This window comes from Cyprinus carpio, chromosome B21, assembly GCF_018340385.1.
Source record: "Cyprinus carpio isolate SPL01 chromosome B21, ASM1834038v1, whole genome shotgun sequence".
Taxonomy (NCBI): domain Eukaryota; kingdom Metazoa; phylum Chordata; class Actinopteri; order Cypriniformes; family Cyprinidae; genus Cyprinus; species Cyprinus carpio.
Window position 1 is genome coordinate 9,798,630 of NC_056617.1, and position 17,224 is coordinate 9,815,853.

General features: G+C 37.2%; 1 protein-coding gene across 5 annotated transcripts in view; it reads left to right on the top strand.

Annotated features, from left to right (window-relative positions):
* The window catches only part of LOC109078982 (retinoic acid receptor RXR-alpha-A), a 96,004-nt gene extending 83,065 nt beyond the window's left edge, over positions 1–12,939 (top strand). For all 5 annotated transcript variants that reach the window (XM_019094164.2, XM_019094161.2, XM_019094163.2 and 2 more), the window contains 5 exons: positions 5,458–5,587; positions 7,065–7,197; positions 9,079–9,170; positions 9,715–9,820; positions 9,984–12,939. In XM_019094164.2, the coding sequence (XP_018949709.1) occupies positions 5,458–5,587; positions 7,065–7,197; positions 9,079–9,170; positions 9,715–9,820; positions 9,984–10,131 (609 nt within the window). In that variant the 3' untranslated portion in view covers positions 10,132–12,939. The remainder of the gene's footprint in view (positions 1–5,457; positions 5,588–7,064; positions 7,198–9,078; positions 9,171–9,714; positions 9,821–9,983) is intronic.
* Positions 12,940–17,224: the final 4,285 nt, after the last annotated feature.

The following is a 17,224-nucleotide window of genomic DNA, read 5'->3' on the forward strand; positions in this document are numbered from 1 at the left end:
AGAGGAGCGATGTTTGGGGAAAGGTAGCGAGACGAGGGAGAACATAAGGCCTGTCATGAGGGAGAAGCTGCCAGGCTTTACATTAGAAAGCACTCAGTCTTTGATTGGCTATCTTGGTTGGGTTTGTCACTCTGTATCACCAGTAGGGGGCTTGTTTTTTGTGCGAGTAGGGGCGAACCAAGGTTATTATTGCTTTGCGGTATTATTTATATTGTTCATTATTATGTTTAGCTTTGCAATCAAAGTAGTTATTTTTAAAATATTTTCTTTCTTTTTTTTACATTTCAGCTTTTAGTTTCAGGAATAGTTTAGTTTTTATTCTATGGCCATATTTCTGTTTAACATTATTGACATATTCAGCAGCAGGTATTTATAGGCTGCTGTCCCTTTAACACCGACTGCACAGATCAAAGTTCTTGTTACTCAAAGATCTTGGTTATTTTAAATGTCAGTCTACTCGCATACAAAAATGTTGAATTATTTATACATTAAATATGAAATAGTTATAAAATTATTCCATTTTATTTAGTTTTCTGTTTTCTTTTATTTTACTTCAGTTATGAAATCTTTTAAATGTACTTTTTAAATGATTATTTATTTTAATTTTACTTTATTTTTCTTTGACACTTATTTTATTATAACCCTGAGGTGACTGGTTTGTCCCATGTGAGTTTTATTTATTATTTTAAATTCGACAAGGAGGAACTAGATTGGCTTATTCTAGTTCCTCCTTGATGAATTTCAAATGCACAAATTTGAGCCTGTCAAAAGATATCATAAATATCACTTTAAGTATCATTGGTTTTAACCTTCACTGTAGCTCCCAGGAAAAAATGGTGACGTTGTGTCTTAAACACAACTTACATTTAAAAAATGTGTCCGATACTGATAAACAAAAAAAAAAAAAAAAAATGTTAATAAATGTCATAAATATCACCATGTTAAGTGTCGTTAGTGTCATTCGCTATAGCTCCCAGGCAAAGTCAGTAACGTTGTGTCTTAAACATGCCAAAATTCTCAGCTTGTGCACTGACAGTTATTTTCATAGTTTAAACATTACAGTCTAACTCATCCTGCTGGCTGTAGATGATGGTTTAATACAGGATATTAAAGAAAATAATGATGCAGTCTAGAGTTGGACAGCAGGGAGACGCTTTCTTGGCCGGCAGTCAGTGCTATCGTCTCCCCCGCTCACCCGGCTCCCTCCCGCTGTCCCCGGAGCTCCCCTTCTGTCTGTGCTCTTTTGGAAGCCACTGCCCCGTGTGCTAATTAATCAGAGGACCTCGGCCCGGGAGTGCAGCTCATGAATGGGCCGCCACTGCTGCTTAATGGTTGGGGTTTGGCCAAGCTGAATGAAGTGTGTTTATCTCATGGTGACCTAGAACAGGAGTTAAACAGGCATTAGTAACATGCCTCCAGTAAGGCAGGGAAGGAGGAGAATATGGTCCCGTTTTCACCTCTCTTTTTTGCTTCATTTTTTCATTTTTCATAGTTTACATAATATTGAGTGTGTTTACATGCACAGATTCAGCTTAATAACCTGAAAACAAGGTCATGGGAATGCTTTAAAAAAGAATTTTCTATAAAAAAGAATTTAAAAAATATTTATTATTTAATTTGATATTTATATTTATAATACATCTTTAATATGTATTAATATTAACAAATACAAATAAAAACTGTTAATACTGGCCAATAACCAGTATTCTATTTCAAATTTCTAGGCTTTTTTTTTTCTTGCATTTTTGAAACCTCTAATAGAGTTTTGTTGTTCATGTAAACACACTCATTGTGGCCATTTAGGTACTTGGAAACTCTTTGTTTTGTGTTTGTTTTACTCATTCAATAGCTCTGGCACACAGGAAGTGTTTCTGCGACAGGGATGTCACATGAGCTTGCAGACGTCTTGCACAGCTGTAAATCCAGACTGCTCTTTCCCTCTCTGTTGTCACGCAACGATAATATAGTTTAAGCAGACAATGAAAAATTTAAACGTCTCTCATCTCTCCTCCTCAAGTGATAAAAATTTCATAGTGCGATATGCAAGCGTTTCTGCAGGAACCGGGGACCAGGATCTGCTGTGAATAATGCAGGCCGAATGCTTTCCATTCAGCGGGAACAAAAACAGCCGTTGTTTTGTGATGGTCATGAAGAGAATGTTATCAAAGCGTCTCCTCGAATCTGAAAAAGTCGTCATCACTCGTGCCCCGGGGCTAGCGTTCTCCCCGCTCCGCTGAATCTCACAAGCAAATCATATGGCTGGCTGTATTCACACTAAAGAAATCATTCATGGTGGTTTTTACCTCTTTTATCAACCACTTATTTTCTGCTACTTGGATACATTTTAATCTAGATCAAGGGTCTTTAACTTTGGATATGGATAGGATGGATGTACTGTATAGCCCCAATTTACATATTAATAAGGCATAAAAAGCCATTAAAAAAATCATTATTGATATATTTATGTATTTATTGATGTATTTGTACATTTAGCTGAGCTTTAGTTTAAAGTTAATTTAATATTGTATTTTTAACTAATTTTATCTTTTTTTGTTAAAAATGAAAAAATAATAGGCAGACCCCTGTTAAAGACTACAGAAATGCTTACATTTATGTTTATTGTGCTATATTTAGATTTGTGGATCTTTTAGTTTTTTAATCGAGTCAGGTATTTCGCGGCCTCAAATTCTGGGTGATTTTTGGTTGTTTTGTAGAAGAAACGAGGTCAGTGTAAACAGAGCCAAGATAGCTATTCATCATTCATGAGTATTACTGGGTTTAACGAGAACTCTGGGAGTTGTATTCTTTTGAGGAGCGTCAGAGTCTCTTCACCTCTTGGCTTTCCTTTATATTGTTGCTTTGTGAATTAATTATCTGTTTGTTTATGTATTTGTTAAAGAACATGGCAGAAACTGTTGCACCGAGGAGGATCGTCTCCATGTCTCCAATCAGCCACAGAAATATTCATAAGCTGCGTCTGTTTTCTGAGAGATGGCTTTACGTCTGGCTAACAGTTTGCCATCTCCAACTTCTGCCTTTGATCTGCTTCTGTTGTCAATGCAAGTTTTAAACAGCCGCTTAAATATCGTAGAAGGGAAACATTCAACAATTTCACAGGATTCTCCTGGGAGTTCCTGTGTTCTGATGCAAAATCAGGGAAGAGCACATTGTTTATCTGTCGTCAGTCATTTCCCAAAGTACAACTGTGGAGATGTTTCTTGCCTCTAATAATTGCCACCAAGTAGTCTCACCTAGTATTCGGACTCTTAAGTTAAACGTAATGGTTGAATGACACTGCATCACATACACATCTGCAAATCTATTGATTTTAGAGATTTTCTCAGAACCTACTTTACATTTCTAAAATAATTTTTTTTTTTTTTTTTTTTTTTTGTTGTCCAAAGTTAATTTCATTTTCTTTGTTATCTAAAGGGGTGCTATTATGCTTTTTAACTTTTTAAAATATTTAAACTGAAGCTCACAGCAGGCGGCAATGATAAGGGGCATAACATTTCCCAACCAGGCGCTGAGTGCTGTCAATCACAACGCACACTGGCACAGCTAACCAATCACAACACAGACTGGTGCAGCTAACCAATCACAGGGCATTTCGTATTTCAGAAGGCGGGCGTTCATTTGATACAGGAACTATTCCAGCCGTTCATGCCAGACTGGGGAGAGAGGTGTTGTAATAATGTAAAATACATGAAAAATATATGTTTTTCGAACAATCTAATATGAGAACCTGTTCTAGTACACCTCCAAAACAAAATCAAGACCTTGTAAAGGCATAATAGGACCCCTTTAATAATTTTACCTTTGTGGGTACAGCAGCTTGTCAATGGGGCAGAACCCTTAAAGGGACAAATTTGCATATTAGCACATTATCTACCCCTGAAAACGTGCATATTAGTACCTTAGTTTTTTTGTGTGAATATGTAAAATTTTGAAATGTGAATGGTGAAAATGTCCTAATTTTTTAATATTTGACAATCTATAACATTTAAAACTCTTAATAATGTCTTCATTTTAAACACCATTCTCATCATGTCATTTAATTTGTGTGTGTGTGTGTGTGTGTGTGTGTGTGTGTGTGTGTGTGTGTGTGTGTGTGTGTGTGTGTGTGTGTGTGTGTGTGTGTGTGTGTGTGTGTGTGTGTGTGTGTTTTACGGACTGTTAGATGAGGCTGTTTCAGTGACAGTGGCTGATATATTGACTCTTTCAGAAGCTCTTGACTCTTAATTGTGGTGTCACTGTGTCGAACCTATTAATAAACTTCCTGCTCTGAATCTAGCAGGCTGCCAAAAGTGAGGTCAAGATTTTCCAGGAATGCACACTCCCTCCCACTAATAATTTGGATAAATATGAATATAATTTTTAATCCCCTTCTGTTTGTTTTCTTGAAAACTATTTGTCCTTTTGCCCGCTGCAATGTCCTGTTGATGTTTTCTAACGCCTTCCCTTCTGACACTTGAGTTGAAAAACGGCACTCAACGTCTATTTGTTCTCGTCCTTTCAGAAAACGCTCTCCTGCTGCTTTCCTCTCTCCTGCACTCGTTCGCTCTCTCCCGCACTCCATTGACTCACTCTTTCATCTAATAAAACAAAGCAGCGTATCTATCCCTCCCTTGGCTTCACGCAACGTGAAGCTGGAATCATCTAGGCCATTTTTCATATCTCTCATTTGTCCTCTCTCTTTGATGGAGCCGGAGCGTTCCGCATCGAGACGTGCTAATAGACTCAAATCTGCAGGAGGCATTAAAGGCAACTTGCAGTACTCATGTGACGTCCCCCACAAAGGCATTTTCAAGAACAATGCAAGAATTTTACCACACATGTTGTTTGACAGTTAATTGCATGTCCTTCTCTGGGTTCTTTAAATGTTTAGTAGCATTCCGTAAATGTTTGGGAATGAGCAAATATGTCAAAGTGAATTTAGTTCCAGGGAGCTTCCTGCAGGAAAGGCCTGCTTAGAAACGGAGTCATTTTTTAGCACCAACTCTCGGCAGGTATTTCCTGCGCAGGCCGGGGCAAAAGCACTGTTTGTTTTGCCTTCCTGTTCACTTCTGCTCTGAGACGATTAGTTCTCATGTGTGGGGCCGAGGCGAGCGGTAGCAATATTCAGTAATAGTTACCCTCGAATGTCTGTGCCATTAAACGGATGGGTTATTATTTCGATAGCTAGCTATAAACATGTCAACAGTTTGAGTTGCCTCACTGTGAAAGCAGTTCAACTGAAAGAGAAAATGAACTGAAGACGATAACAAATTATGCTAATGCTAGCTATAGCGCCCCTTGTGTCAACAGTGTTTATTTGGATTGTGTTTTAACATATTTTAAAACAAGAGAATGTGTGAAACCCGACATATGTAACTTGAAGTGTTTGCATTGAATTTGTTTTTGGGACATTTAGACAGCCCAGTGTTTTGACACCTGTGTTCTTGTTTCTTCCACCAGCCCAATGATCCAGTCACAAACATCTGTCAGGCCGCAGACAAGCAGCTCTTCACTCTAGTGGAATGGGCCAAGAGGATCCCGCATTTTTCCGAGCTCCCGCTGGACGACCAGGTCATTCTTCTACGAGCAGGTGAGTTTAAGAGTACGAACAGACAGATGCACACTTAAAAGAGAGAAACAGGATGAGTTCATTATAAAGTCAAATATTTCATTAGAAGAGTGTTGAAGTTAAGCTGCCTCTATAGCTGTGTTTCAAAACCTAGTTTGGTGCCTTTCTAAACTGCATTGTAGCATTCTGCTTGCTTAGAGGACTTTAGGTTTAAGGTGAACTAGGAAGTCTAAAAATGCCTGAAATGGCAAAAACCTCCCTGATTTATCTATTTATTTATTCACACTTTTTTTTTTAATTGTGTGCTGTTTATATGGCTGTTTCAAACCCTATGAGCTGTCTTTTTAGACAGCATTCTAGTGTTCCGCCTACATAGATGACATGCTGGGTTCAAAATGTGCCTGTTATCAAAAATGCTTAAATTTTAAAGAAAGAGGCATCTGTGATGCAAAAGTAATTTTTGTTAATATATATATGTATATATATATATATATATATATATATATATATATATATATATATATATATATATATTTCATTTTATTTGATTTTACTTAAACGTTCAACATTTGACAGTTTGAAAGTAAAAAAAAATTTGTTTGTCTTATTTTTTAACAACGTATCCATGAAAAGATGCTTATATTTGGAAAATGTATAGGCATTAGGAAAATTCTGTTTATTTGTTAATACGGTTTCTACTATTGTATCTTAAAGCTAGACTCTAGGTACGAAATATTCCTTTGATAGAAAAAAATGCTGTATGAGTTGGAAGTTAATATGGTTTTGAAAAAGTAGGGAAAAACGACAAAGTTTCATTTACATTTATTCATTTAGCAGATGTTTTTATCCAAAGCGACTTACAAAGTAAAAGCAATCAAATCAACGAGAGAGCAACAATATACAAGTCTCAGTCTAGCACAGTGCACATAGAAAAGTGCTTTTTATATAAAAATGAATGTAAAATATTCAAAAGAGGGACATGAAGTCTCCATGGCTAATATAGTGGTAACTAAAAGGGGCAGGTGTCCTCACTTAGTTAAAGGACAGCATTGATGTGTGAACGGTCAATTGTTCTGTCGCAACAGTTTGCATACAGCTTCGGACTTATGAGTGAGTTTCTAAGAAGTTGACAAAGTATGAATAAGACAACTAGATGCTCTGTAAACCACCATTCTACAAATAAACTGCTTCGCTTTTAATTTCCTTTATGGCCCATTGTGTTAGTGAGTCATGCTTATCTTCCCAGAACAAGCTGAAGAGCATGTTGAGAGGGTCTTCTCTCGTTCTCTCTCTGAGCTCTCAGGTTTTCTATAAATAACCCCTTTAGTTCTGCTGTCTCACAGATGAAAGCATCTCCGCTTTTCCCAAGCTCAACTCTGGGGAAATGAGGGGGAGTGGGGTAGTTGCTAGGCAGACTAGTTAAAGGAGCCCTGTCACTCACATGCTTGCTGAATTCCCTCTTACTCTGTGGAATGTTTTCTCATGATGTCTCTCTCAGGATGGAATGAGCTCCTCATTGCGTCATTTTCACACCGTTCAATAGCAGTGAAAGATGGGATACTGTTGGCCACAGGATTGCATGTGCACCGGAACAGCGCCCACAGCGCCGGAGTAGGAGCCATATTTGACAGGTTAGAATGATACTTACAATGTTGGTCCACTGAACTTTTGTGGGGTTTAAAGTAAAAAAAAAAAAAAAAAAAAAATCATTTCTGTAATACATTATATAATATTTTATGTATGCATGTTTTTTTTATTATTTTATTTTAAAATGTGTAAACCATATTGAATTAATTTGATTTATTTAGATTTTTTTGTTTGTAATATATGAGGCTTTGGCTATATGGAATATATTGAAACTTGATGACACAAAGAGATGGTCACACTAGAAATTTTCATGATAAGGGCAGAAAAGGAAACTTGACATTTCTGCCAGCGGAACTCTGAGACAGAAGGGCAGGGAGGAGCGAGCTTTCTATCGATTTACATCGATATTCATTAAATATGCAGCCGCGCTGGCAACAGAGGTCATGCAGAAATGGTTGAGTGCACAGACAGAAAATGTTAAAGGAAATCCATTTGTGTGTCATTTATGATGAAATCAAAAAATATGGAGGGATACACACCCAGTGTCGCCAAGGGCTTTGCTCTGTACCTATACCCACAAAAACCTGAACAATGCTTTGTAATAAAGCTAACAGCTACATTTTGTTTTTGTCCAGATCTCAAACTAAATATGGTTCAAAGAGGGCCGTAGTGGTTACAGAGTACAAAGCACCACTTGTTGACAGTGAAATGCATTGTTCAGCATCCCCATTAATTAAGAAAGCTTAAATAGAAATAAATTATATAAGAATAGCAATGATAAATAGTAAACCTTAACCTTAAGGCAAATGTATATTTTGTGAATTTTTTTATTTATTTATTTTTTTTTTTTTTTGTTAATGTAGTTTTTTTTTTTTTTTTTATTAAATAAATATTAAGTTTACATTTGTATAATACAATTTTAATGATAGAATTTGTAAAACCATAAACCTAGCCTATTTATGCTTAAAATTTTATGCTCAGCGTATTTACTGAAAACATATCTTATACACACTTTATTTGGAGGATATTGTAATTGAAAAACAAAACCGAAATACCGATTAACAAAAAAGCTGTATTAACAGTAATTGGACATGAACATCTCCTGCAGCTGTGTCACCTGACTCTGTAAGGTCTTTAGCGCTCCGCTCTCAGCGCCCAGAGGCTGCTTTAGCGATTAGAATACACCCGACTCCTCTGGAAGAATGGATCTCAGTGTTAATGCTGCTCGCATTAAGATGCGCAGCCCTGATAATGTTTCTTTATCAGGTCCCCTGCAAGTGACAGCCGTGGCACAAATGAAGTGGATGGTGGACTTAAACACTGGGCTGAAGTTCCCCACCCCTACACTTATTGTTCCAGGAGGCCAATTCAATTAGAGTGTGTTAAGAGTGGGAACAAGGATCCCTCGCACCAGTGTGTGTGCCGTCACCCGGTCACACAAAGGCCAAGACTGTCAGAGGAGACGTCACCCTCTGGATCAGAGGAAGTGATTCCAATCTTGACATTTTATTGAGCCGGCACTAGTATTTGACAGTCACTGCCCGTCAAAGCAGTAATATAGTAATATCTGCCCACATGTGTCTCATTTCCCAACAGCTGATCGTCCTCCATTAATAAAAATCTATTGGGCCATTTTTAAGCAGTGTAGCCTTTTTTTATTTTGCTTTTTAATTGAACACCATCAAGGTTTTTACAATGACATGTTTGTCATTGTAAAGAAATTTTCTGAGTTTACATTTTTTTTTTTTAGCCTTATAGAACTTACAGAGTTGTCAGAGTATCTTGTTTTATGATGCATTCTCAAGGGACCCCATGTTCTCATATACTGACCATGACTTCCTGAAACTCTAATTATAACAGGTTCAATACTTGGAATTATTCAACCTGTTTTCAGTCTTAACCTGTGTGTTTTCTCCTATATTCAGGGTGCTGACAGAGTTGGTGTCAAAGATGAGAGACATGCAGATGGATAAAACAGAGCTAGGGTGCCTTCGAGCCATTGTCCTCTTCAATCCAGGTACTACTCTATATGTGAAGCTACCATTCAAAAATGTGTTTCTAATGCTAAAAATCTAAAGACGTATAACTTTAGTTCTTTAAAATCAATATTGTAAACATTCAAATTGCCTGTGATGTTTTCCCAATCCCATGTCCAATAATTTCCTGTCAGTCCCTCTTGATTTTCTTAACACTGGCCTTTGTACCCCAGAGTAAACATACAATCACTGGCACGAAAGTGTCTGCCATTCATTAATGAGGAAGAGTCCAGAGCATTGCTCATTCTCCGAGGACAGACCTCTCTTCTGTTCCCCTCACTTTATATAGTGGAGGGAAAAGACAGCTCACATTTTCCCAATTAGAGGCTCTCAGCCGCCTCTCCCAGAGTACCAGATTGAGTTGAGAGAAAAAAATAGTGTTAGGAATCGAGATTCTGAAGATATTGGTTGGGTTCTATTAGTGGTGTTTTAGCAGCTGCATTGTTCTTCTGGGAGGATGTGCTGGAGCACCACAGTACAGTTCCTACTCCAAAACTTAACTTTATTATGCATCTTCCATTTCAGACTCCAAAGGCCTGTCAAACCCAGGTGAGGTGGAGGCGCTGAGAGAGAAGGTCTATGCCTCTCTGGAAGCCTACTGCAAACAGAAGTACCCTGAACAACCTGGAAGGTACAAGAACCACTTACCTGCAGGACCTGGATGATATATATTGAGATATGATCAAAAAGAACAGCTTCATACTTCTCAGCTCTTGTCAGATTGTCAGTTGTCAGTTTAATTGTACATCCGTCTTGTTTTTTCGCCATGTGATTATGTGTGTTTTTGTGTGCAGGTTTGCTAAGCTGTTGCTGCGGCTCCCTGCCCTGCGTTCCATTGGACTGAAATGTTTGGAGCATCTGTTCTTCTTCAAGCTCATAGGGGACACGCCTATCGATACCTTCCTCATGGAGATGCTAGAGGCGCCCCACCAAATGACATAATGACATAACACCCTCCTGTCGCCGGGGGGACACAAGGGTCGCCACCCCAAAGGCCCCTTAGAAACTGAACACGTGACACCATTTGCCAGAGCAAAGGAACTTTCAGAACCATTACACAGTCATGATGTCCATGGGTCTGTTTTATACTTTGTATAAAGATATAAATATATATACAACACAAGAAAAAAGATGACAGTGGACTTCAAGCCCACAGACAACAGTGGACACGGGTGTATCAAACTATTCTTCAATGGGTACATATGAAAAAAAAACGATAGATTCAGTGGAGGTGCAGTAATTGCAGGAATGTCTTACGCAGGGTTGTGTACGTTGGGATACAATGGGTCTTATGGGAGGCATCCAGGGCTGTAATCAGCCTCATTCAGGATTGGATAGGGCTATCCTGGGCTGGCGTGTCTGGGCACATGAAGACTTATGGGAGATGATGATGATGATGATGGTAATGCGGGTTATAATCCAGGTTTCTAACACAAGCAATGTGTTAGAAACCCCTGAAGGGAGTTTTTGCGATTACAATCCTGCTCAAATTGCCGTTTTTCCCTCAAGCGGGCTGTTCCTGATAGAATGTTCTTGTAATTACTGTCATTTAAGAAGTGAGTTTGCTCTGAACCAAATGAGGAATCACAGTTCACCCGAGCATCATCAGTGGTGTGTGGGAGACGCAATAAGGACATAACTTCAGGATCAGACATGAAGGGACGCCTGAGGTCGCTGGGAGCAGATCCCAGCATCTAATGAGCCACCCTGAGTTTTGGATTATGATCATTCACACTTTTTCATTATGCACTCGAAACATGAGCTTTTAAAAATCCAATCTGCCTGTTCTCACAGAGCCCATGATACTGAACGATGTAAACTAAGGACGCTTATAGTGGACATCCTGCCACCTGTAAACCGCCCACATGTCCCACTGTGTCTCTTCTGTATACCAATTCACCTCAAGCGGTTTTCCAAACGAGCTCGACACCTGTACAGTTTATTACAGCCAATTCAGTATTGGTATCCTGTATTTTTATTTTTTTGGATGCTTCTGCAAAATGTGTGCCGTTACCTCTCTTTCAGTCACTCTGGTATATCAAGACTTTTGTGTCCCCCGTCCACTCCTGCGTCAGCTGTTCGCACGAGCCACCTCATGCATTCAGGTCTTGCAAATGTGTTTTATCATTAGGATTTTTCTAAGCACTTAACCTCATGTTTCAGTCCCATTGTTGTGTTTTTGGAGCTGCCTTTTTAATGAGGTATCATCTGTTTCCTGGGTCTGTAATTTGCCATTTTCAGCATTTTCTTTATTTCTGTATGCTGCTGCTGCTAAACTATGCATTTAGCATTTTTTACCCCCCAAAGACTGTCCATAGTGAGGTTGATTTTCAAACTCTGGCAACGAAAGACCACATGTGAACAAGGTTACACCGCCAGGACCAAGATTCGGGTCTCCAGCAGTTTAGGAGTGGAGCAGTACTGCAAGGGAATAATACTGAGACAATGGGAGAGCTGAGACTTCCACCTAGTGGTGGAGATGCAGCACTGCAACATTACTTGAATTTTGTACAAGTATTTAATTGGATAAAAAATGGCACTTTTACGTGAATATTATCAGTGTTTGTTTTTGTTTGAGTGCAGTCTCACAAGGGTCTTCAGCAATATCTTGATTTAGATCACTCGAGATGGTTTATCCAGAGTGAAGCCCAACCAACTTAATTCAATGCTGTTTATTAGGATGCGTCTCTATGATTACATTTCTAAAAATCAGCTTTTCGTCCTCTTACCCTCATTTCCTTTGCGTGGCAAATGAATTTGAATGGCTTCACTAGACTTTTTAATGAATGAATATTTTGGATCACCGGTATCTTGAAGCCATATTCAGGTTTGAGATCAAAAACGTTCTCCTGTTGGAAATGGAGTAATGCCGAAATGATAACCTAGATAGAATTAATACATACGCAAATGCTTTATAACATAAAGCTATATTTTGTCTATATGTAAATGTGTGTATATTTCTAAATATGAAATTATATAAATCCATTCTTTAAATGTTTCCGAACAATGTTATTAAGGGAGCCAAGCGTTTTTCTTAAATTGACTAAAACAAGGCCTAATTGCACTGTTGTATTTCAGATAATTGAAATGTTTTTAATTGCTGAAGCTTTTGTATTCAGCCTTGAATTACACACACACAAAAAAAAGTCAAATTTTAAACTAATACCAGCAGTTCAGAGCCCTAAGAAAAGATCGTACACCAGCTCCTTGACTTATGAATCATTTATGTTCACAAAACCTCAAACAAATGTTTTGTTATTGAAAAAAAATCTGTTGCTTAGCCACTTTTTCGCCATTTAAACTAGCGAGGATAAACTTTGACCCTGACACAGTCACCGCTTCAGTCGTCACAGAGACACGACCTTTTAAAAACGTGGAGAAAACTATAGGAAAAAATCTATTTTTGTACAAATGTAATTTTATCCCTTGCTTATATATCCTCCCTTCCTTCCTCTTTCTGTGGGCTGTTGTATACATTATGTAAATGTTGATTTGAAGTGGGAAAATTCAAATCAGAGCATTTGAAAGTGGATTGTGTCGTGTGAGGGATGATGTCAATTCCGACACCTTCACCCTTTTCATCTCCACTTTGCCTTTTGGTTTCCTTCTTTCGCCATCTCAGAGAGAAGGACTGTCCTCTCATCATATTTTGTCTTATTTTTAAGGAAATTAAAAAGTCATCTGTTCTACTTTGTGGGTTGTTCTTTGATGTTTTGTCTTTCAAGCAAATTAAACGTCTAATTAAAAATATGATATGTGTTATGTCTTCACTAACTTGTTGGAGCTACACATTCTTGCCTCATGGGATAAAAATAATGCATTATGTTTTGTCACAGGTGTATCAGAATTTAATCCAACCGTATTTGTAACTACACTGGGTAGGTTTTTTTTTTTTTTTTCCTAGTACAAATGTTACAAACATACAAAACGCTGAAATGATACTAACCCCAAGGACGTTCTGTAAGTAAACGAGGGAGGCCGTGCCTTCTCAAACTATGGGATGAGAAAATAATCCACAGTACAAAAATAAAACAGCTGTAAATGGACAGCCTGATTAAAGGTTTTGAAAACAACTCACCCAGCCACTCTTTAGTGAGCGATCACTCTTGGTGAAATCCATCTCTGTGTGTTACCACAATGCAGTGTTTACCGAGCACTGGGACTATTATAAAGGACAGCTGGACTTCTGTTCAGCAAAATAAACATGAAATATAAAAATGGATACTACATTTTTATACTGAGTTAAAAACATCTTGCAATATGTCAATGAAAACACTTTTTTAAAAGAATAATTAGGCTACTCTACTTCAGGTCATGGGATGTGGCGGTGTGACATCCATTGTTGTTCACACTGAATTTATTGTGGTGGAATTGGAATTATTGCTATTATTCAGATATGAACATCTCTGTCTTGCTTACAGGCAGCACAACTAAATACAAAATAGTCAGAAGAACACAGACTGCAGGAAAATGAGTTTCGAGTTAGACTCCTAAAAACACCTTTGCTCACAAGTACGCGCACAACCGCGGATGATTCATTTTCTACTAAAGTCGAGGCTGGGGTGTGCGATATACACAGTATATCTTCTGTGATAATATGGTAAGTGTTGTTGTAATGATGTGCGATCTGACATTATCAAGTAGGCTATATCACCAAATCACACAGTGAGTGCACGCAGGTTAATTTATTAGTCTATTAAAACTTTAAAATTCCAGGCGTTCTAAATTATGGACGATGAATTCAGTTGAATCTTAATGACTCACTCATTAACAGTCACTTGCTGCCACCTACTGGCGATTTTAATTTCACATTTTTTTTCATATTTTAAATTATTTCAAATATCAGTATTCAACGTTTTATTATAAAAACAAAACATTAGGCCTATTTATGCATCTGTAACTGCAGGTTAAATGCATCCATGTCCCTTTTGAGATACATTAAAAGCGGCATAACATACACAGTTTCACCCAATCTCATGTTAATCTTGAGTACCTATATAGTACTGCATCCTTCATATCTCCAAAAAGTATTTAGTTGTATCATGTTTATAAAAGAAAGATACAGCTTTATGATTCTCTCCGGAAAAAGCCGAGCCTCTGGAGGCGTGCCATGGGCGGAGCGAAAGAGTGACGAGCGCTTGAGCACCAAATGCCAACAAAACAGACGTTCTTTAGGAATCCCCAAACTGTAGGCTAAATGCCATTTCAGATGCAGATTCCAGAAATTATTTCTTATGTTGGAATGAAAGACACTAAGTATGAAGTGCTTCTTATTCTTACCCAAAAATACAAAATGGAAGAAAGAGTTACAACTGAACACAATCTTGCTGCTCTGTGTATGAACACTTTATATATATTTATTTGCTTCTTTTCCATTTTGCGTTAACTTGTGCTTGTACTTTCAGTACTTAAGTACATTTAAGATAGAAAAATACTTTTCATACTTAAGTACAATAAATATCACATACTTTTACTCAAGTAATATTCTAAACAGCGACTTTTACCAAATTCATTTTCTTGTAAGATATTTGTACTTTTACTTGAGAATGGCTTTCAGGTACTTTATACACCACTGTTTTTTGTAAGGAAGGATGTAATTAATTTGTCCATGTTCTTACAATAGAGAATAAAATAGCTTGCAGAGTGATCAAGAAAATATCATCCTGTTTCTAAGCCTCTCAGCAACATATATTGTGTGTTTTGCATATTTTACATTTTGTGAAACTATATGCAATAATGAACATTTCAAACAGCAGTATGCTATTGTAGTAACACATTGTATGTGTTTGTGCACATTTATTCAGAGTTCTATCCAATTATCATATCATATTCAATATCATATTCACAATCATGAATTCAAGGTTCATTATACTGGTTATCACTGGAGTCTTCTGCATTACCTTAATGGAGCTTTTGGTCATTTTTGTTGCTTAAAGGTTTGGTTCCTATTCGCTTGAATTGTATGAGGGTCAAAGAAAAAGTTTGTGTATGTGTGTGTGTGTGTGTGTGTGTGTGTGTGTGTGTGTGTGTCTTAGTGAATGTGTCCCATTTTATTTTTCTGAGCAAAAAAATAATAACTATTAAGCATTTTTGTTTGTTTTTTATTTTTTTACATAAATAATAGCCTACAGAATATTGATATTGCAATGTTTTAAGTATTAGTCTGCACCATTAAATTATTTTTAATAATAATCTTGACAGGAGCAGATGTTTGTGTCAGTGCTAAAACTTCCTTGTTTATTTGAAAAATGAATAAGATGCTAAAATTGTTATCTACACAGTGATAGTGTGACTAATGTAATGGATAACACTGTGGTGTAACAGATCATTTGAATTACACCAAATGACAAAAACACATTACCATGAATGTTGAAACTTCTTCATCAGCTTATATTGCAGGCTGTCAACCGGCAACCTCTATCAAACACTGAGCTTGACCAGTAAAGTCTCAATTATTCAAAATTTATAATAATAATATTATTTATTTATTTATTTACAGAGGTTGGACAAAATAATGTGAACAGCCAGTTATAGGGTTCATATCATTTGTTTAGGCAAGCTAAAACAAAAGTGGCTTTTATCTTTTATTTGTCTTTTCATTGTTTATATTCTGTAGTTTGTTTTGTTTATCAGTGTATTTGTGTTCAGCAGTGTTTACTACAAGCCTTGGCTGGAATTTGGTGATTTGGTCAGAAGTGTTGACGGGGTCGCAGTTTTCCAGCACAGGTGGGTTGTTTTGAAAATGCAGTCACAGCAAAACAGACAGTATAACACCTGTTATAAACATAGCATTTTAATCTTCTTAATCTCTAATCTCCTGAATGTGACATTAACATCATGATTTCCTGTAAAGGGGAAGTCATGGCCTAGTGGTTAGAGAGTTTGACTCCTAACCTTAAGGATGTGGGTTCGAGTCTCAGGCCGGCAATACCATGACTGAGGTACCCTTGAGCAAGGCACTGAACCCCCAACTGCTTCCCGGACGCCGCAGCATAAATGGCTGCCCACTGCTCCGGGTGTGTGTTCACGGTGTGTGTGCACTTTGAATGCAGAGCATGAATTCTGAGTATGGGTCACCATACTTGGCTGTATGTCACGTCACTTTAAAGCTGCTTAGAAATTATGCTGAACCTTTAGCCAACCTATATGGCTATGTCAGATTATCAAATTGTGACAATGTTAATCATATTTATATAAAATGCAAATTTTAAATAACAGACAGTAAAAGAAGAATTAAAAGTTCTTAAATTAAAATAAAGTAACTGCAGAGGAATAAAATACAGATTACATAGTTAATACGCACATACTTCATACAAATATGTCTAGCAAAAATCATCTAAATAAAGATAAAAACATAAAATAAACAAAATCAAAACATTTATTTTAAAGGCCTTTAAAGGGAATCCCACAGCTGTCAGTTCTGATTGGAAATGGAAAAACTGGGCTTGTTTTAATTCCTTATTGAGTTGGCTTTGGGCTGGAATTATTTCTGGGACCTGACAACCCTGCTAGCCTTTATTCCAAAATAACAGCATGTATGTATGTATTTATTTATTTATTTATTTTAGTAGAAAAAAAGAAGCAAAACAAGGAGGCCTTTGTATGTACTACATTAAGCCTTACATTTGCTTGTAGTTTCTGGCAAAAAAAAAAAAAAAAAGAAGAAGAAGAACTCATATTGTGAAATATGATGCCTTCAACCTGCATTTAATATGTCTGTTAGTTTTGGATACATAAGTTCTTTTTTTTTTTTTTTTTTTTTTTTCTCCAGGACTAGCCTTGACTTCTGAAATATGTTGGTAATTTCTAACTCTTCTGTTTCTCTATGTATTAAGGAAAAATGCAGAAGAAAAAAGGCATCAGTGTATCAGTGGCAAATGCTCTTCAAGAGAGCATGGCAGGTTGTAAAAAAATGCAACAATACAAAACAAAAAGCTCAACAAAGTGGGCTTTGTTTCACCACAGCCTGACACAGATTCAACTGATCCTCTGCCGGATCCATCTGTTCTGCAGGATCCAGCTGATCCTCAACTGG